Below are 22,440 nucleotides of genomic sequence, written 5' to 3' on the forward strand. Positions count from 1 at the left end.
TTTTGCCCAAAATATTTTCCTTAATACTGTATATTTCTAAGGCCTATTATTTAGCTATGTAACACCATGAATGATTTCAGATAATTCTCCCCAAAAAGAGTCTATGATCTACATGTGGGAGTGTCTCTCACTGTATGATTGAGATCATCTTTAAATTGTTTCCAGCTGTGGTCAGACATTTTGAGGTATACACTCACTGGCCTCTCCTCATTGGGTATGCAAACCAATACAACAGCTCTGCTATAGATTCTACATTTTTGAAGCTCATACATGTTGTTGACATTGTCAAGAAGGTAATATAATTCTACTTTGTTTATTATTGAGGTCATAGTGGGTGATGGTAGAGTATTAGGGTGCATTATATTGACCGGTGTTCCTAATATGTTGTCCACTCCATTAACATATACTTGTGACCAGTACACAACCTCAGTAACGAACATTAATTAGAATTATCACTTTTTTGACAATGTTAACAAAAACTGAAAATGTATAAACTTCAAAACAGTAGAATTTATGGCAGAGCTGTTGTATTGGGTTTGATTTAGATTACACAGGTGTACCTCATGAAGTGACTGGGGACTGTATATCATAACATCAAGACAGCAAGTGTAGCAGTGAGGGATTTTCCTCCTAATTACACAAACTGAAACTTGAAAAACTATCTTCATATGAACATTTATTCCGGGTCTTACCATTTCAGTATTTACTTACTAACAACTTCAATGGAAAACAACAATTTGCTTCCCAACATGAAACCAAAGTTACAAAACTACAAATATTCTAAATAGACTACAAAGAGGTTCGGTCGCGCGTATGTGACGTTGTCCGCGGAGGGATCCCAGCTTGTCAGAACCATGGTCAGAGCGTTGAGAGGCAGTGAACAGCAGAGGTCTACTAACGTTAGCTCAGCAGCACATTAGGACAGAGAGACATTCAACAGAGAAGACGTTATTTTGCGGTGAACATTTCTGAAAGCCAATGTTAACTTTCGGATAGTACAGTTTGCTAGACTGTCTAGCGTTTAAGGGGGGGCTAGCTTTCAGTTTACTCGCTGGTGTTCTGCGGTGGAAATAGCAAAAAATGTCGTCTCCAAGTCCGGGTAAAAGGCGAATGGATACCGATGTGGTGAAACTGTATCCTTTTCTGGACATAAACAACAGTCTCTCTATCGCTGTCTGCTAGTCAGCTATGTCCTAATGTATGTGGAAATGTGATATGAGCATACCCTATTTATTAACGCTGCTTGTTTTAGCTTGGTAACCTAACGCGGATAGAGCTTTCATTGTGAATGACTGGTGTTTTGTGTAAACAACATTTTGCTAGCAAAGCCAAGTGTTAGCTATTTCTGTCCTGCGAACCTTCAGTCGCTCATCGGGACAGCTGTATTAGATAATCAGATCGGTACTTTCACCATTTTGCCAGTACAATATTTTTGTAACACTCATCTTTTGTTGTCTAGCTTGCTGTCTATTTTCGAAAAAATACTGCAACAGCCCGAACAGACGCTAACGTTATTCTGCTTTTTCCAGGAATGTCTTTCATCTTGTTGCACCACTGGCAGCGGTAGACTTAGATAAAGCACCTTTAAGGCCATTTTTGTGTCTTTATCCAGCCTGTTGTTGTCATGGGACCTAAGTCAAATTGCCTTTTTACACGTTGACACAGGAGCTTGTTTACATAACGTAAGGCTAACGTCAACTCAAAATGTCTTTTGTTCTATACTCGTAATTGCGTTGACGTTATCGCAGCATGTGTAGCTTTCTGGGTCTAATTAGCTTTGCTTTGTAACCCTACTAATGGTTTTCCCCCAAAATTGTGTGATTGCATCTGTCACTTGAAATGTTACCTTGTGAACGCTGCTTGAGCTGAGCTGGCTAGTCTTGTTGGTTAATTTCAACATCAAAATGGCCACCTGATCTGTGTCTCACTGTACTTCAGTGTCTGCAGGCAGATACATGGCAGGCTAAACTTGTGTCATTTAAAAATGTTTATAGTTGGGTTGTTTTGTTAATATCGGAATTGGACGTAATCGTGGCAGCTGCTTGTTTAGTAGCAGAGCAGGTGTCATGAGGCAGCAGTCCGTTTTTTCCACTGAGGATTTTTCTTGAACTTTCAGGCAACATTCAGGGTGTTCTGTTTTTCAAGTCTTTGTCACCATGTTTACTTTTGTTGTCGTGATGTGTTTGTTTAACTTCAATTATGTTTGACAGAGGGGGGCTCTTTAAAAAATGAACCAAAACAACATATTTTTCAGTCCATACAATGTTCTAGAAGAACAGTATGAAAAAAGTGGTTTTGTTTTTGTCCCAGCACAGTGAAAACCAGCTTAATGATTGGGTAGCCTGTTACTAGCCGGAAACCACCAGAGGGAGGGACTTAGAACAGCTGATGGGATGGCTGTAAAGCTTAGTCAAATATGGGGCTAGAAATGGGCTGGTCAAAATAAATCAAAAACAAGGGGAAGTTGTCTCAAAAGGAAGATTTTGAAAGCCATTACAAATTGATCTTTTAAGTTTTTAACAGAATTGATGATATACTGTATTCTTAATTGTTTTTGCATATATATATATATATGTGTGTATATATCTTGTCTGATTTATGCAATACTGATTCTATATTTCATAACACTGCCTGCCTCATACATCATGTTAGAGTTTGAATATCTCTAGCACATACAATTGAAACTACATTTGGCTGCAATATGTAAAAACACATCAACAAGAAGGCGTCAGCTAGTTCTTCTCAAGCTACAATTCTCTTGGTTTTTGGCCTGTTGCCTGAGGCATTTTGTTGCGTCTGTTAGCTAGCAACAGTGCTTGTTTGAGCAAGTTAATGCCCCCCCCCCCCCTCGACTCCACTTCTGTGTAGGCTATGATGTGGTGGTGAGGCAGACAGAGCAAGAGTTTTTATGGATTGCAACACACACACACACACACACACACACACACACTTTGCTCCTTGAGCTATTTCACTGACAGGCAAGAGCAGGTTTGCTGTATGCCACCTGCTCAATTCCATACAATGATCTCTGTGTGTGTGTGTGTGTGTGTGTGTGTGTGTGTGTGTGTGTGTGTGTGTGTGTGACAGCACCATGGAAGAGCAGTGCTCAGCAAGTATTGAGAAAGACAGTTATGTGTGTTTAAATGTAGGTCTACAGAATCAAGATTGACAGGGTGACACAGCACATGGGTTCACTGCTGACTGGGCCATCTTGTTGGGTTAAAGGTAAGAAGGGTTCCAGAGCTACTGGTTTGGGCAAAAGTCCCTTCCTTCTGTTTGTGTCCCTAGAGCAAAACTAGCAGTAACAACCTCTTCTCTGTACTCCCTATCCCTGTGCCCCCCCCCGGTGAAACCAAAACCTGAAACTCGCACCACCTTTTAGATAGGAGCAACTTCTTTCTTATGGGCTGACACTGAGAGCCCTCACGCATTAATTTGCTGCGGCCACAGGAGAGCTGAGAATCTAGAGCGGGGGACATTAGGGAATTCATGAAAATGAATGTCAGAATGACCTCGGCATGTAGTATCACTGGATTTAAGCTTTGAGCTTTGTCCTAAGCCAAGCCGATGGATAGCAGCCTGTTTTTTGTGCCAAATGTACAGCCTGTGTGTTTGCATGCCAATAGTCTGAAATCTTTGAACTATTTAATGAAATAGTCATGGAGAAGGCACAAGGTGTTGCTTTACTGTGAATTTTTCCATTTGTCCCCTACTCCTTCACCCCTGCCATTTCAATCTTGTAGTCCGAGGTGTTTACGTCTCAGGGATGGATCGTATTTTTGTGTCTTGTCCAGTTCTTGCCAGGCTGTAGTCCTAAACCTCAGGTTAGCCTTATTCTTCAGTGACCTGTGTAACCTTTGGCCACTGGCTCTTCACCCTTGCGCCTGGACAAGTTGCGTTAAATTTGGAACATGATGTACTTGAACAAGAGTCTTAGCAGAGTGTGTCATTTGAAAGAGCTTTACATTCAGCTTGTTGTGTGGGGTTGACTGCACACACTGTGTAGGTAGTTGTGCTATTATTTGCATGCATTCATCACTGGTCTCTCGCTTTACAAATGCTTTCAAGCAGTAAGCTGCTGGAATTTGAGCACAGGTAGATTACAAAAGACTAAGCCTATTGTGAATGCTACCACAAGCTCTTGTGGTGTCTGGGCCTATGGATTTTAATGCAGAGAATGGGACAGAAAAGAAAACGTGTGGATTACCTGTACTACAGTTAGTACACAGTCAAGAAAAAACGTGTATTTTTTATCATTTTTCTGTCGTTACAAAAGTGATGCATGTTTGCAAGGTTATCAGGTTTTTCATGGACATTTATTGATTTGTTTTCCCAGAACAAGACTGTTGTGTGTTGTTCTTCTCTTGTTTGTCTCTTCTGAAATTCCCACTTACAAAAATCTATTTTATATGTTTGTTTTTTTTAAATATAACTAGATGGGTAGCTTGGTAAAATCAACCATTTTTCATGAAGCCTTGGATAAGCTGTACACACTTTGTGACAGGAACATCATGGAATTTGATCAAAATGATAAATAAATAAAACCATATAGGCGCCCTCCCAAAAGGCAAAGGCAAACTAACTAATGGATTCTAAACATCAAAGAGCAGAGTTAGAAAAATTCGGTCAAATCAGTAAGCCTCGCGTGGTTCAGCTCTTTGAAACTGCACTTCTTCAGTTACTGCGGAGGCCATTGACAGTATTTATCTTTATAATAGCACCAAGACTTGAGCTTGACTTTGTTGATAGCAGATGTGAAGACATTTTATATAAACCAAAGAGAATTTCAGCTTGTGCTGTGCAACCTTTCAGCTGCTGCCGGAAGGTCTGAAAGTGATTGGATAGCAGTGCTGTGAAGCATGGCCACCAACGAATTATATTCAGCACAGTGGTGGAGTTGTTGGATGGAGGGGGGGGGGGGGGGGGGCATCAACAACCGTCAATATGGGTCTTTATCCTTTATCCTCAAATTCCTCAAAGCATCTTTACATGATACATGATTTTGTGTGTCATATTTAGTGTTTCATGACTATTCAAGGTGATTTTTCTGTCACATCCATTTTTCAGGGGTCCTTTTTTCCCCTTGAAGTAACCGTTGAATCAGCACTTAGCCTGCAATACGTCTGTTTCATTCAGCTGTCCACAGCCAGGGAGAGGGCTTATAGGGGCACTGTCCACCTCCTTCCCCTCTGCCTTTCTCACCACCACATCCTCCACCCTCCCCAAAAGGAATACCAATCCTGAGCTTTATCTGCTCTCCGCTTGGTGTTTCGGCCCCATTGTGCCCTTGTAACATGACATCCGGACAGCATCAGCAGCAGAGCCTTTTGTGTTTCCCGTTTACAGGAGCCCCTGTGACCTCCACCTCCCGCTGCTGGGTCAGACCAAGTCACACAGCTACAGGCAGCTAATCTGCGCTCAGCGCTATTATTGCGGGACTGAACCAACTAGATGCAGTTTACTGTAGGGAAGGAGCCAGCAGTTTTCTGCCTGCTTCTGATTGAGAGATTGATTGAATGAATAGGAGCATGACGAACCCATGACAAGAATGGGGAACGCTCTGGTCCTGTGATCCTGCGCCATAAAATAACAATGTGCTTTGTTGTTATGGTGTAATAGAAGTTAAGGAAATTACAGAAAACTTCTCTTGCAAGCCCACAGTACCATATTGTGCTATAGCTGTCAGCAAATACGACGTACTGTAGGTATAAACTTAACGGAAACAACAAAATGCATGCTGCTGTTTGGAGGAGAATCTATGTCTAGAGAGTGATTACCTGAGCCACTTTTTTTTTCTTCTCTCTACTTAGCCTTGCTTTGATAAGCGTTGGCCATGCTGTTGCCCCTAAAGCCAAGTTATCAGTTTCTAGTCCATGTTCATTGTGGCTTGAGGTTAATATGTAATCTGTAGTAAGAAGCTCAAACACTGACTCAGATTATGTAGGGAACTACCTATCTACTGTGCATGCAGCCATCATGGTATGGAGTTATGAAGGCTAAACTGAGGCATCTATGGTGTCATTATATCCTCGGAAAGCTATACAACATCTTAACATATATAACATCCAAATGGTTTAGTTTTATATGCAGTCAAGCAGAAACTTGTATGTTGTGGTTCTCAGACTGGATTTTTACATGTGACCAAACTTTTTCTTTTTCCGAACTGATATTTGGCTGGTTCCTATTATGTGACAGGAACATCATAAAAAAATAATGTAATAACAGGATGAGAACATCACATCTCTTCTTCAAACAGCTTTGTTTGCTACTAAAGAGGGGAAACTTTGGAAGACACTCATTCTCCAAGAAATTCCCTAATTAAACTTCTGCTCTTGTTCTTTGTTCATGAATGGGCCTAAATTAATTTAGTAAACTGGGAATGGAAGGAAACTGCCACGATACCCCCTCTTACCACCCCCCTACCCACCCCCAGTCTAGTCAGGGGGGCACCCCACCTTGATTGACAGTCCTGTTTTTGGGGTACAGGAGCGAGGCGTCTCTGACAGTATGATATTGGAGGCCCTCACTGTTAATCCCACAGTGCAAACAGTGAAGCTTCCTGCACGCATGGCTGAGTTCTCTTAGAAAAACAGATGGACTGAAGTTCCTCTCTTTGTTTGGCATGTTTTTTTTTTTTTGTTTTTTTTTTTCTGGGGAGCTGGGGAGCTCAGCCTGCCGCTGCTGTTCACGTGCACTGCTCCTTTAATGTGGAAAATCAAAGGAGTGACGATAGGCCGACTGCATGCTTGATCATTAGGGCCTGTGGCACTGAATCCAGTTGTCTTTACATTAACTGACTTCTTAGTGCTTCAGGTAAAATAGCCTATGCATGAGGCAAAAGAAGCCTTATCAATAAAGTGCAACCTACACTATCCACACCCTATACATGCCTCTATCTGCCAATCTGCCCCTGCATGTTTCTTGTCTGCATCAGTTAGATAAAATTAGCTATGTGTCTGCGTTTGACACTAAACTGAAACCGAGGTTTGTCTAAGTTGCAGTTTCTTCAACGTGTCGCTGGTGAAATTCAGGATTCATCTGTTTTTTGGGGGGTTTCTTTGTCTTTACGACAGCAAATCGTGTCGTATCTGTTAATAGATTTGCTCATTAGACAGTTTCCTCAGATTCAGGTCATTGTATCTCCTGCCCCCGCTTCAGTTTTGTGATCATTAATGATCATATGTGTGTGTGCACGCACGTAGCTCGCATGTACGTGCATACACAGAGAGACTCTGTGTTATTGCTGTAAATAGACTGTTGATTTAGTGGAGGGCTGAGAGGAGGAGCAGCTGAGGGATTCACGTTAGATTGCAGTGGGTGGGCTCTCATCTCTCACCAGAGAAGACAAAGAACTTAGCCTGTGCAGTATTGTGCCACTCCGGCTCTCATACAGGGAGGTAGCCACCAGCTAGCATAGTACTCTAATGCCTGTATCTTACCGAAACTAAATCTGCAGTATAAAGCAATTAGAATATCTTTGAAGTATTGAGCTGGGTATTTTTGTGTTGTTGTAATTCTTTGTTTAAAGTAGTAGGCACTTGTATTGTTTCACAGCGCTTAGTAAAATTACAAAAATACAAAGACAGCTTTTATATTTATGTTGTAATTTTTTAAACCTGTTATTGTATTGTTGGGTTTAAGGTACACCCCAGCATGTTGTCACCTAAGGGATGGATGGTATACATATGTAGGTTAACACTATAAGGACTTGAAAAAATGTATGCAGATTCAACCTACTAGACTACCTGTTACACACGTATAGGTCTTATGTGGGCTTATCTGTTTTTTGTAAAGTAAGTCATATTTGCTGTTGCAGACGTAATTCAAATGACATATATGTTTAAATATGTCCAAATTCTACATGATGAACTTTAAAGCAGGAATGAAACTGAGGAATTCATCCAGCTAATTTATTTCCCATCCACCCATTCAGTGAGTGCAGCACTTAATCAGACATTTACATGTGGATTTCAGTGAGTCAGGCCTATGGGGCCATGTGTCCATTGATATGTAAAACTTGCCGCAAGGTTTTTCTTTTGCTGGGGCCGCACACACTGGCAGTAAGCACTCCATCAGCAGGACAGACAGTTTAAGCCCAGTTTTGCTCAATAACACCACACTCGAGATGTTAAGTCATTCTTGAACATAGACCTATATTTCAGTACCGTAAGACAGAATAGTTTTTTTTTGCAACACATAAAAACCTGTGACCTGTCCAAAGTACAGCCTGTTAACATTAAACTCACATAGTTTTGCTCCTCAGAACTGAACAGATGTCAGGATAATGGCAGATAAGATGTGATCATAGTTCTTAGTGTTTAGTTTTTCAGTTTCCTTAAGTGTTCTCCAGGCAATAAAATCAAATGTGAGGTAGTATTAGCTGACACAATAATGATTAAGTTTGTCGTTATTCGGGGTTAAAGTTTATCACACATACAACCAATTTATTGTCAGAGATCAATAAAGCCAATGTGTGTTTGTAGTGATAAGCAGAGGTTAGAGTAAGTTAATATGTCTCATGTCATCCTTGTAAATTTTTGACTCAGTGGCTATGACCTCAATATGTCCTGATCACCTCCACTTAAAATTTAGTAAACGTAAGTGAGCTTTATCACAACTATTCTAGTTGAGCTTTTGGAAGATTAGGTCACCCCATGTCTCTAATTGAGTTGTTTCGGTTCCAAATAGAACAATCACACGCTTAATTTGTTTGCAAGTACAAGTGAATTGTAGTCACAGGTTATTAGTAAAGCTGATATACCGAGGTAGAGGGGAGATGGCTCGTATCTTGTGTGAGGTGTGGGTAGGAAAAAGGGGAAGTGAGAACAGCTGGCAAAAGACCGCAGGCCTGTTACTGTCCTCCCCACACGCACACACACACACACACACACACACACACACACACACACACACACCACCTTTCAGTTATCAGTGTCTGCCAGGGCAGTCGCAGACAGGCAGGACCCCATTGCCTCACAGGAGAGCCAGGAACGAGCAGGCCACATTGACAGTGATGAAACCAGACACAGGAGCGGTGGCTGTTGCTGAACTTGTCTAAATCAGATTTGGGGGGGCCATGAATAACTTGCAGCATTACTTTTTATGATTCCCTTAGAGCAGAAGGTACCACAATTTCCGTCAAGCAAACATGCAAAAACGTTTAAGCTCCTTATTACTGGTGTACCTCTGGTCTACCAACATTTGTGACCTTTTAGTTCTGTCAAGCTGGTTTGATGATTTGCTGTTTTTCAGCTGAACTCAAATTAAGCAAGACATCCTCTTTTAGAAATGTGAAAATAAGTATCAAGGTGACTATTTCTGTAATGTTTTTTTCTTCCACTTTACTCATTTTAGCAATTTGTCAAATATAACCACTGTAGCTCAATGTACTTTTAATGGTTTTAATGGTTGACTTTTAGTGGTTTCACTATCAGTAGTTGCCTGTAATTGTGTATTAAATTTGTCGAGGCAGCAAATGATGAACATGTTAAAGTAATTTTTTCATTTCAGTACAAGAAACACAGAAGTTTCATATTAATGGTTTAGTGATAAGCAAGTGGATATTAAAGAGGAAAAAATTTGGTTGATATTGTCAGATGCTTGTGATTGTGGTATCAGTATTAGTAAATGGAGTTGAATGGGAGCTGTAATCTTTGCCCCCCCCCACTCCCCATTCAGCTCAACATGTATTCATAGGATTATTTATCTACAGAGTCAATGAGCCGGGGTATGAGGGGGTTTCTGACAGTTGGAATGATTCAGTCAGGCTCCAAATCTGCCTTAAAATTGAGTTGGGAGAGTTTTGCTTAATGAGCAATAAAAGAAAGTAAACAGCTGAGGGAAAACGTTAGCCTCAGTATGAGAGGGAGGAAGAGGGAGAGGCAAAGAGTGGAGGAGTGGGTCAGTAGGGTTGGCTAGTGGTGGCTTCAGGGGGAGAACTGTGTTTGTTTGGTTTTGAGCTGATTAAATCACACTCTCCCAGCAGCAGCACCCTGCCTATCACTTGCTCTGCCTTCTGTGGCAGGATGGTTGCCGTGCTACACTAGCTGCCTCTGTTTTCAGACGGCTGAGTGTAGTGGAGGTCACACAGTAATCCGTCTTGACACAGTGCTGCACACTAATACGAAGAAACCTATAGATAAAGGTGAATGCTGGCAGAGACGGCATGCGAAAAAACATTTTACACCTATGGTGACATAATTAAATTAACTTTCCTCTTTTTTTTTCACTTCAATGTCAGAGTGGGCATTGAGCTCATGTTGGGAGGAAGAAGGAACAGCTTTGTTGTTGGTGTAATGTTGGTATAGACTTTGTTGTCTGTTCCCGTTATTGTCTTTCAGCTGTACAAAGCTGCTTTCTGTCACCATTCTTGCAAAATGGAGCTTGTTTTTTTTTTTTAGAATGAAGTTGTCTTTTCTTGATCTCTTGCAGGCCATGAACTTGAGCTTGTGCGTTTCTTTTGGTACGCTATAGTTGTCTCTTTTGGTGAAGGAAGCCTGCCCTTGCTCACACCCTGAGGATAGCATATATATTTCCTGCCTTTCATCTGCAATGCATTTGTCTGTACATTGTCGCTGCAATTTGATTGAGGGGACGGAAAGTGAAAGAGAGGTTGCTGCCTTGAAGTTCCTCATATCTAAATGAAGTTGTACTAACAGGTTACTCTTTGGAGAATTTCACAGTGTTTCTTTTTTTTTACTTAACATCAATTCCTATGTACTTTAAGATAAAAAAACACCCTCACCCACACTACATTATCTATCCATCCAAGGCCACACTACTGCCGAAGGCAAACAAAGACGCTGTGCTGTCAGCATGTAGTTCACCTAATTTCAGTATGCAGCAAGGCATTTCACCTCTGTGAGACAGAGCTGTCTGAGGGTGATTACACAAGTGTTTGCCTTGCTCCTGTAGCAGGCTGGTTTGTAGCATCAATCTGTGGAATATAATTAGTATGTTTATGATGTGTAGATAAATTATGCAATAGACAGTTTTAGTGGGGTTATTACATGTCAGCATACACAGTAGTAGACAAGTTATGCTATCCTATGCTCGATTGCTCTACTTCTGTGGTGGGGGTGCAGCAGTGCATGTCTTTCAAACTGTGTCCCTAAACAGTTTTTAATTGTTTTGTTCTAAAACCAACTGCAAAACAGCAAACATTGAAAAGCTGCCTTTGAAGTCACAGTTCATTTGTGAAGGTGTACCACAAGGCTCTTAACTTGGCCCCACTCTCCTTGTTATTCACATCAATAATCCTAGTATATATTTCCATTACATTGAGCAACTTCTTTTTTTTTTTCACAGATGATAGTTTTATATAATTCTCATCATAACCCTCATCATACACTTTGGATTCTTAAGTCTAATTTTACTGCTCTTCGGAAATAAAACTCCACAGTATAAAATTGTATATTAACCTGTGTAAAAATAGGTTAATTTTCTAAAAAAAAAATAAAAATCAAGTCAATTGTAGCATCAGTGGTTATTCATACAGTACATATTAACTTCATCCACCAGGGAATTTGGCCTTACAAAACTCTCAATTATCACCTAAATAAATTATGTTAATAGATTTGTCCAGTAGTTGTATCCAGAAATATTTTTCATCTTTTGTATCAATGTACACACTCATCATCGCTGGCTTGCAGTCCACAGCAATGATGTCATTCTGCCTGCAAGGCTGGATCAGCATTCACCAGGCTGAACTCTGTCTCTCATTATCTCTCCATCACTATCTCTCTGCCTCTCTTTTGGCATCGTTCTTTCCATGTTTCTTTTACTTAATTCCTCAACGGCTCTCTCCATCATCTTCTCACGCTCTCTCTCACTCCCTCTCACTGTCTCAGCCCCTCTGTTTAGTTGGCTGACCTTATTCTACCTTCTCTTTTTATGTTCTTCTTGCCTGCTGTCTTTTTGGGGGGTGACTGACTATTAGAGTCTTTCTTCTTGGCTTTGCTTTCGCAGTCTGAAACATAAGTAGTGCTTCTTATGTTGCGTTCACACAATACGTCGAGCAATCTTCTTCACTGGTCAGTACCATTAATAACTAAAAATTACGCATGGTTTACACTCTGTTATTGAGAAACCTTGCACCCGCCCCGTGTTTTAGGGATTCTTTTGATTTGATGTTTTTTCCTGTTATTTCAGCCCAGTCTGCCCAGAAGCTGTACACTTTCAAATTAAAAGGATCACTTGAATCTGGAGGTGTCAGCAAGTGGTTAGAGTATTTTTTGCTTGTTTTTAAATAGCCTAAACTGGTCTGTGGAGTCAGTACATGTCCCAAGACATAAGGATGTATAATATTGGAGGGGAAAAAAAGTTTTGTTAATTTTGTGCTGATATTGTCATTTTGAAGCTTTTTGATTCATTTGTTTTTCTGGAACTTAAGATAGAAAAGATAGAAAATAAAAAGTTACTTGTTAATACTGGATTTTTAAAATGTATTACATCACCCTGCTGATGAAAGACAATTGTGGGGTGTTTCTTCCCTTCATCACCTCCAAAAGAAAGATGAGAGGAGCGGGGAAGTGCTTTGAAAATAGTCAGTGCCTCCCCCCCTTTTACCAGATCAACATGTTCTGTCTCCAAAGAGGGAGACGCTTGAGCATAGTCGACACCACATTGTTTAACAGAGTGCCGTTTATGATTCACCGCCATGTTTGTTTTCCATACTCAGGAAGAGGTTGGTCAGGATGGGATATTTTGATCCTGGGTCAGACAGGGATAGAGGCCCTGAATGGACCAGAAGGAAAACAAGACATGTCTAGACCACAGCCGTAAACGCTATGTACTGCATATTTTTACACTTGAGCCTTTCTATGTGCTTCATAAAGTTTAAAAAATCAGGATATCATTGAACTTAGTACTTGGATAAACTTTGAAACATTTTATTGAGGCTAATTAGTAGCCTGAAAGTAGCTCTTTTAGACCTTTCCCCTGTTTTTAAACTGTCAGCGGCTGCTTTAAAGGTAGTACGTCATGTATGAAGAAAGTTTGGCAGTGACACAGTGCTGTTTTTACACAGGAGACTGTGTTGCTGTTACAGTTCGGGAGTTGAGGTTGCGTATGTATCTGGATTGATTGGGCTTTGTGTATCAGATTATATGTGAGTGTAAAAGGATATTGACCCGGTGCTGTCCACAGATTATGACTTATCTATACTAATCCAAGGTGGGGGGATGGACGTACATGTAATGCTGATAATGGGGAATAAGTACATACGTAGCCTTGATGAAAAGCCTTTTGGTAGTTTAGTTAATTGTGCTGAACCTGTGAATCTTGTTTGGATAGCAATGAGTGTGTCTACATGCACATTAATATACATAAGATGCCAAATGTCTTATCCTATTTATTGTATTTGGACTGCTCATTAACTACCTTAAGGCTAGCAATTATTTTCAGTACATAGGTAGATTCAAGTCATTGTTGGTTTGTTTGTCTTCCTTTCATGCCTGCTAAGGTGAAACCAATTGTCATGTCACCATTATTCAAAAACAGACAAACAGACAGTGCGGCTCATAATTAATCGGTATGTGTCCTGCCTATCCAGTTTTGTGACCGTCCACTTACCTGCTTCTCTCTGTTTAGCTGGCTGAGTAGCTGTTTGTCATCCATGCTCCAATCCATCCTCCACCAGTCGGGAGTTTACAAGCTCCAGTAGGAACTCCCTCGTGTTTTAACAGACCTGCCAAACTCTTTCATAGTGGAAAGGAGTGGTTGTCGACAGGGTCTTGAAGTTATTTACCGGGTGGAAGGAATGAGTGCTTGGAGCTTTGGGGCTGCTCTGTAAGAAACGGGAGGCCAGCGGGTTAGACCGTTGTGTCATAATGACATAGAAGATTGCACGAAACCCTTAAAAATGAATTCATACTTTTTGGGATCACTAAAGACACAGATAGAAAGACTTCAGTATCTTTGTGTCTTTTGTGGTTGTTGCTGCCACGTTTACTGTTCAAACCACGCATACAGTTATTTGTGACTGCACTCCAATTTGCTTACATGTGATTTCTTTTTTTCTTTCTTTTTTTTTTTCTGTGTGTAACTTGCTCGTTCACATCATCATCATGTGAGTGTAACAGAATGTGAGAAGTCAGTCTGTGCTGCAACATGAGCCGCTCCGTTTACCTACCTCCTCGTCCTCCTCTCACATGTTCTCACTATGGTCACATGAGTATTTACAGATCACTAAGAACTCGACCATCTGCTTGCTGGTAATTTTGGTGTTTTTGTAAAGTAAACTAATATCGGTGTCCTGTAAACATGTCCACATGTGTGTCAACTAAATGTCTCGAAGGTCTCACAGTAGGACCAACTCTCTTCTCTTGCATCTCAGTCACTACAGTCAATGTCTATTAGCCTGCTGCATAATCAGGGTTGATTAAACCCCATTAATAGCTTTTCCCCCACCCTGCCTCACTGCCGTCTTCCATAACATGACACCCACAGTCCATACCATCCCCCCGCCCCCCTACTCGGCAACGCTGCCCTTTTTTCATGTAGCCGTGCGCACATTAACTCACACAGATGAGTGGTTTCACTGTTGGTTAGTTGCATATATGTCCTTACATGAAGGACAGAAGTGGGTGAGCTGAAGAATGTGGACACAACACATACATTTATGTATGAACGTAGTAGAGTATGGGAGTAGTGTTTCTGTAAGTGCCGGAGCCTCCCTATGGCGCTGGGGCTGGTTGTTGTTTTGCTGTCATGCGTTAGATAAGTATTGCTGTTGTGCTGCTAGTGGTTATTCATTCAGCTTTGGACTTTTTGCATCAGAGAGCCAACAGTCAGAACAGAGAGGTTCCTCTTCTGCCTGACAATGACACATTTCCTCGCGAAGTTAGGGATTCAGTCTGTTCTTCGCAGACTCAACCAGAGCTTAAAATAACCTCTAGTTTGATTTAACCCTTTGGGGGGTCAGTGCTACTGCTAATGGGATACACACTCAGTCAGGATTGACAAGCCAGCTGCTACTGATTTTTGAGCCATCTCTTGTGCCCTTGTCTCTATAGCGTTCCTGCCTCCCTCTCTGGTTTTGTGATCATTTTCCTCTTTCTTCGACACGTGATTATTTGTTCTTAAGTGTCTCTCTGCTTCAGTCTGATTTCCTGTGCTTATTTCCTCTGCTCATATCAAAGAAACATAATTTCTCTATGATGAATTTGTGTTAGAGTAGGGATCAAAAATAATCAGAGTGAGTGTACATTACATTACGATATAATGAATAAAAATACACTAATGTAATGCAGGGGTTGTTATTACTGTAATCCTGTCAGTAAGTGGAGTTGTAGAGGCAAACACTGGGTGCTTATATTCTCTGCTAACCGTAATAAACTTAATACATATGAGGAAACACTGTTTTTATAAATCTCGGCTGACAGGTTAGAAGCAATTTGGCCAATCAGTCATTTTTTTCCCTAAGAATGTGTGTGATGAGCAAGTCTGGTGTTATCACTTACTTGCACTGCAGCTGACAGAAAAGCATATGTACATTTAAACAACAAGCGAAATTAGATCATCTGCAGTCGGGGAGATTTAAGTTAGATTCAAGTAATTATGAAAGCTTGTTTCATGACAGATCGTGGAGCATAAGGCTACAAATGAAATGTTCAGACATAAATATCCTAATAATTAAAGTTAGGCTTCAACACAACTATATAAGGCTAAATGAGAAAAGTATAGAGTATCTCAATTAAGTAACTTGTCCGTGTTGACATACCTTGTCAAAGCCTCTCTGTCACTGGCTTATGTAGTTGTTTGGACTAATGGAGTAACTTTGGTCATGCAAACATAATTTAATCAGATTTTAATGTCAATTATCCCCACAAATGTTCAGTATAGAGAAGAGAACTACATTTATGTAAGACTGATGTTTTGATTGATTTCAGAGAGAAGGAGATTCGATCAAAAGCTGAATACTTCAGTAATAATGTTTGTTTTAATTTAATCCTGCACTTGCATGGGTTGTGTTAGCAGTATACTGGGTATCTGCAGGTCTTAAAAGTCACTTATTTGGTTTCCTAAAATGCCATAGAAGGGCAATAATTATTAGTACAAACTGCTGAGAAGTACTGAAAATATAAAGGATTCCAGGCTGTATCATCCTCGCTGGTTATGATTGTGAAACAAGTTTAGTATTAGAGTCTTTCAAACTTGGTGGACCCTGCACAAACCTGGTATGGGTGGTAACATAAACTAGTAGAAGTGCAGAGTTTCCAGAATGTCTTTAAGGAGACAGACTCTTCTCTACAGGGACTTGTGTTTTATGTCCAAGAGGGCTATTAGAGAGTGACAGGTGGAAGGAGGCCTGCATGATTCTGTCTGTGTCTGTGTCTCTGCGCGTGTGTGTGTGTGTCTGTGTGTGTGTGTGTGTCTCTGTCTCTGTGTGTGTGTCCGTCTCTGTCTCTGTGTGTGTGTCTGTGACTTTTTTGTTTCTTAAACATGACAAATTGGCTCGTAGCTATCGATTGTTACTGGAGCAGGGGTCAGAGGATCCAAGTGTAATTTTCCCCCATTGATTTGTTTTCATTATGTGTCAGGAGCTATAATTCCTCGTTAGTCTTCATAACTCTATGTGATATCAAAGAATGATGTCGGGTCAGAGGAGGAAGAGGTCAGGCTCTTCTCGTGTCGTCTTTCTCTCAACAGATCATGTAGCGATGTGTCAGACTGGAAACAACCATTATAAGGAAGCCTAATTGTTTGTGACCCCAAATCGTATTCAGTACTCATTAATCATTTAATTTCCACAGGTTATGTGTTATTTAAGGGTTTGTGTGTGTGTGTGTGTGTGTGTCATCATGTGAAGCTCTTGTCCTTAACAGTCTCACAGCATCGAGAGCAAACATGAAGTCACCATCCTCAGCGGACTCAATGAATTTGTAGTGAAGTTTTTTGGACCACAAGGAAGTAAGTGTTTCTCTTTTCTGATTTGCCAAAAAGATTCTTTTTTTTTTTCTTCTTGCTGAATGAATCCTCGTTGGGCTAATTATCGTGTCCCAGAAAGCGGCCCTAGGGTCTAGTGTGCGTGTGTTCTCCCAGGTTCTGAAAGTATGAAACAAATTATGAAACGTTTGTTTGTGCGTAGTCCACTTGGGATCTTGAACGCTCTACAATTTACACCCCTTCCTTAATCAAACACTTAGCATTTTTTAGAACTGGTCGTAAAAGTAGATGAAGTGTTTAAAATGGGTAATTCGACCGCATCAAGATGTTCATGGAGTGACGATAAATGTTGTCCTGAGGGAAGCCAGCAAAGGAATCGCAGTCATTCTCCTGTTTGTAACATGAAGAGAGGTTTGTCACAGTGGGCCAGGAATGTATAATGGATTGAGAGCAGGCCCGAGGTCACAAAGTGTGAAAACAAGAGAAGAGCCAGGCATTTTGTATAAGGGAAAGCCGCCTCATTAGCAGGAAGTACTTGTTACTTACACTTTTTGCAAAACATCTGTCTCGCTCAAAACCGCTCCCACTTGCATCACCAAAGACAGGAAGTGGGTATTTGACCCTGTTTGTGATGCCTTGAAGCAATGCCGGATAAAATGGTTTGGTTGTGTGTGTGTGTGTACATGCTCTCTACCGTTCATCCTCAACATGAGTATTTTTTTGTCATTAATGTGCTGTTCAGTTTAAGCACATGAGGGGTCCTGTTACACACTGCTATTCTGGGACAGAACACCCCCCCCCCATCCCACCCCCCAACCACACACACACACACACACACAATATCTCACTCTTCCTCTTTGATGTTAGCATATTATAAGAAGTGATTTTGAGGAAAGTAATTCTCCAGGGCAGAAATACATTACTGCATGAAATAAAAGAAAATGGCAGAGGGAAGAAGTGGCATGTGTAGTTCATTTCTCAGCTGGTGTTCTTTCTTTGAGTTTCTGAGAGGACGAGAAAAGAAGTGCAGAAAATTGACACAACCCCACAGCGTCATCCTTCATGCGCTCCACCGGGAAGTCTCTCCTCTATCTTTTTTACGAAGTCCTTTCATTATTTTTCTGTCTTCTCTTTACTTACAGCGCCGTATGAGGGAGGCGTGTGGAAGGTGCGAGTAGATCTTCCTGACAAATATCCTTTCAAATCGCCATCAATAGGTAGGAGCTCCACTGTCACATGCAGTATAACTGAATGTATGAAATGCATTTCTTGAAGTCGCTCTTCATCTCTGACTTTCTTTTTCAGGATTCATGAACAAGATTTTTCATCCCAACATTGATGAAGCGTAAGTTCATCTCTCTCACCCGTTTGTCATTGTCTTTGATGGATGTTTGTTACTTGAGACTATAATGGCAGTATAGACTATTGGATTATTGGATCCTTAACAGTCATTTGAAGGCCTTGTGTCTTAAAGCTCATCAAGTGGTGTTTGCTCGCTGTTATGTCATGTTTTAAACAGCTGGCTTGTTATATTGTAAACTAAAAACATTTAAGGAATTCATTCAATATTTCCTAATGGTCTCTGTTGATTTTTTTATGGCAACTTCAAAGCAAAGAAATATATATATATAAAATAAAAAAAAGAAAACTTATGTTATGAATGTTTTATGTAATAACATAAATAAAACTTTCAGCATAATCGGCGAACATACATAGCAGCAAATCAAGCAAATTACAAACCTGGCCAAGCTGTTTCTCTGTGCCCATTAATCCACTGCTTAGAGGCAAGATCCTCTGAAGGACGCAGCCTATGAAGGTGGGTCCTTAGGATGACTGGAAGGACAGGCTGAACCTGTGCCTACTCCACTAATGGCACAGTCACACACCAGTTTCAACAAAGGCTGAAACTGGTGGTTCATTTGGGTGCTTCCAATGTCAGAAAGTTTAACATCTAGCATTAGGAAACTGCTGACAAAGGTTAAGTATTAGTGGTAGACTTGAAAGTTTAATAATACCCATGTTTATAGTACAAGTTGTGTCATTTCAGTTCAACATACAATGGACACTAATGTGTAAGGTAAACTGTTAATATATGGATACAACATTAATTCTCCTGTAAGATGTGTGATTAAAACATATGTAGTCAGCTGATAAGACAAACAGTGGTGTTCATATCAGGCTTTCATGATTCAAACCTTGTAGGCGCTTTTTCAGAGGTGAAATATTTATGAGTGGGCACCATTTAAATGGAAATACCTGGTAAATCTGACTTGGTCACATGATATTTCACAACTTTACAAGTTGACAAGAACCTCAATTGCCTGCCACCTAAGCTATATGAGATACCGAGGACTGTAACAGATATATCATTTTGGGGCCATATTTCTCAACTGCATTTGAAAAAAGGACAAATGCAGTTGTCTAGCTATGGTGTTTTACATGTAGAAATGCTGACTTAAGAGGATCTAACCCTAACACCCCCCCTCCCTCTGCCCTTTGGCCTTCCCACTTTAACTCTGTTTTCTTCTCTGTTTCCCAGGTCAGGAACAGTGTGCTTAGATGTCATCAACCAGACATGGACAGCCCTTTATGGTTAGTGGCTCGGCTGCGTCGTATGTGTCCATATTAAGTTTCCTCACTGGGGTCTGTGTGATTATGTGTGAAGAACTTGACACAGTGCCATCAGCACCAAAAAGGTGGCTGCCGGGACCCCTCGCCAGCAAATGCGGGCACATTAAGCAGTGGTGCAGAATTGTCCCTAATCTACTTACTGGGGGGGAGAAGTGAACACTAACGAGGTAATACCCTCACCCAGCAAGGTCAGAACACATTCAACTTTGACAGGAATGATTTATTGTCAGTCAGCTGTGAGGGACAGGGACATGCTCACATACTCTCAATGGCAGTGATTGTACTTACTGTTTCTTCTTTCTGTGTATCACTCTGCTGTTCTCCATGTCCCCACGCCCTTCCCCATGTACATTTCCCCATTAATACCTCATTACAGCCCCTCCACACAGCTAAGATAGCTGGTGAGCAATATAAACGGCTTTACAGTAATACCCTTAGCAAATATTTCAGCATCCCACCCTATTTATTTTTAATGGTGTTCTGGGTTTAAATGTGAAAGCCCTTTAATAATGGTTAAGTAATTTCACTCAGTAAATTAACTCTGATTGAGTGAACTCAGATAATCAAGTGAGGTAGGTTGCACAATTCTTCTTAAATCAGGTAAGACCCTTTGGGGAGCCACATTTCTGTATCACCTTTGTGTAAAATGCTGCAGATGTTGTGGGGAGTATTTGGGGGGAAAAATCAGATTGGACAAACACATGGAAAGAATAGGCTAATCAACCCCACATTGTGTGTAATGACTCTGCAAAAGGAACGCAAACAAAAGGAGCTGATTAAATCATCTAAACATGATAATACTGTACAATAGACTGTAGGAAGTATTTGTTTTCACAATTTGAATGGGTCCAGTGGTGACACCTAGGAGTTGGGAGCAGAACTGCAGGTTTTCTGACTAGGCCTCAGCACTAAGAGAAAGCTGAGGCCTGCTAGCAGAGAGCTAGTGAAAGGGATTAGTCTGTTTCTAGCCTCTGAGAGGTTATCGGGCTGAGGATTTTACATTTGTAGCCAAAGATTCTTTGTGTATTTTTGTATTGTCAGCAGTGACTGACATCCATGCAAATTGATTGTGATCTTCAGCGGTGCACTGGAACACTTTTCATGTGGCAGATTAACAGAAGCAGGTGTTTTATATTACACATGCAGCACCACAAGTTTGGACACACTCTCTCTTTCAAGTGAATGGGATAGATTACTGGTTAGATTTCACACAATCCTGGGTTATATTGTCTGTTTACATGTTTATTTCAGTAGGTAAAGTTTGATATTGTTCTTTCTCTCCAGATCTGACCAACATCTTTGAGTCGTTCCTGCCCCAGCTGCTGGCTTACCCAAACCCCATCGACCCTTTGAATGGAGACGCAGCTGCCATGTACCTTCACCGGCCAGAGGAGTACAAGCAGAAAATCAAAGGTTCAGTTTAATTTAAAAAATCTGTGGGGTCTTGATCCCAGATATCTTACATTCTTAATTAATTACACAGCTGGGAAAAAAAACTGCCTTTTCTTCTATTCTCTAACAACAGCAACAGAAAAATTGCCCTTTGGGAGTTTTGGCTATGTCTGATGACACTTGTCTGATGACACTCTCCTCTGTTTTCTCCTCCACAGAGTACATCCAGAAATATGCAACAGAGGAGGCTCTGAAGGAGCAGGAGGAGGGGGCTGGCGACTCTTCATCTGAAAGCTCCATGTCTGATTTCTCAGAAGACGAGGCCCAGGACATGGAGTTGTAGTGAAAGGAGGGCTCCCCCATCCCGCCCCCTCCTTTTAACCCCCACAGAGACTATATTTGATTTCCTAACCATGAGAAAGCAGACTTATAATATTCATATTTAAACAAGTTGATTTTTTTATTATTATTATTATTACTACTAAACAAGGATTTTTATGGATATCTAGCCTTTGGTGTGTTTGACAGACACCCCTCCCATTCTGTAGCTGTTTTTCCCCACACAGATTGCTTTCATATTCTCTCCCTGTCATCTCTGCATTTTTAAGGTGTGTCACGTAGTCATAGCCAGAAAAAAAACTTCCCCCGTGAACTGCTCATTTTGTTTTTTCAAATTTCACTTTTTAAAATATATCTTTCCAGTTTGACCTGAATTCTGATTTTTTTTTTCTTTGTCTTTTTCCATTATACCAATAGATTCTGACCGATGATTTGTTAGTTGCTCCACTGTAGAGCTGCTTAGGTCTTGCTTGCCTTGGGTGCACAGCTCTCAAATATCATCCTGTAGTCAAGACAGTATTTATTAAGATGTACAAAGACACAAGATATCTGATTATACTTAACATAAAAATAAAAAAGTGTTACACCAATAGACAGTGTAAAAAGTTACCCTAATTGCTTCGTAAAGCATCTTTTTCAACATATTGATTGAGGCATGTCAGGACAAAAAAAAAGGCTTTTCAGTTTGCTACCTTGGCTGTTACTTAACTTTGTTACTCTTTGTCGACCTGCTGCAGCTGCCTGTCAATGTGTGCCGCTGTGCAGTGCAAGATAAATACTGAACAAGGTTCTTGCCTTAGGGAAAAATATACACACATATATACATACATGTCTTATCAAAGGGTGAGTGATAATATGGTGAAAAAGACATATTTTGGGTGCTTTGAGTGTTGATCTGTTTGGATGTACACTAGTTGCACAGACTGTACTGAAGAGTTGTGCATGAAGGCAATGAAGATGGCTCCACTCTGAGGCATTTGTGGAGATTCTGGTCAGACTCAGTTGGTATTATGGGAAATAAAAAATAGATAAGAGCTACTCTTTAACCATTGGACCATATGAATTTAATAATTCATGCAACTTGCACTGGTTTTCTGTCAGGAGGCACCTTAAAACACGGGTAGCAAACATTCTGATCGTGCAGGATTCGAATCAGTTACGATCGTGTACTCCTGCTATTAAACAAAAATG

General features: G+C 40.7%; 1 protein-coding gene across 1 annotated transcript; it reads left to right on the top strand.

Annotated features, from left to right (window-relative positions):
* The first annotated feature begins 871 nt into the window (after positions 1-871).
* On the top strand, positions 872-21,623 carry ube2h (ubiquitin-conjugating enzyme E2H (UBC8 homolog, yeast)). Its single transcript, XM_053344111.1, has 7 exons — positions 872-1,133; positions 16,835-16,911; positions 18,030-18,104; positions 18,193-18,232; positions 19,427-19,479; positions 20,803-20,931; positions 21,129-21,623. The coding sequence occupies exons 1-7, from the start codon at positions 1,081-1,083 to the stop codon at positions 21,251-21,253; spliced, it is 552 nt and encodes a 183-aa protein (XP_053200086.1). The 5' UTR covers positions 872-1,080; the 3' UTR covers positions 21,254-21,623.
* Positions 21,624-22,440: the final 817 nt, after the last annotated feature.

Source organism: Scomber japonicus, chromosome 23 (genome assembly GCF_027409825.1).
Source record: "Scomber japonicus isolate fScoJap1 chromosome 23, fScoJap1.pri, whole genome shotgun sequence".
NCBI lineage: Eukaryota > Metazoa > Chordata > Actinopteri > Scombriformes > Scombridae > Scomber > Scomber japonicus.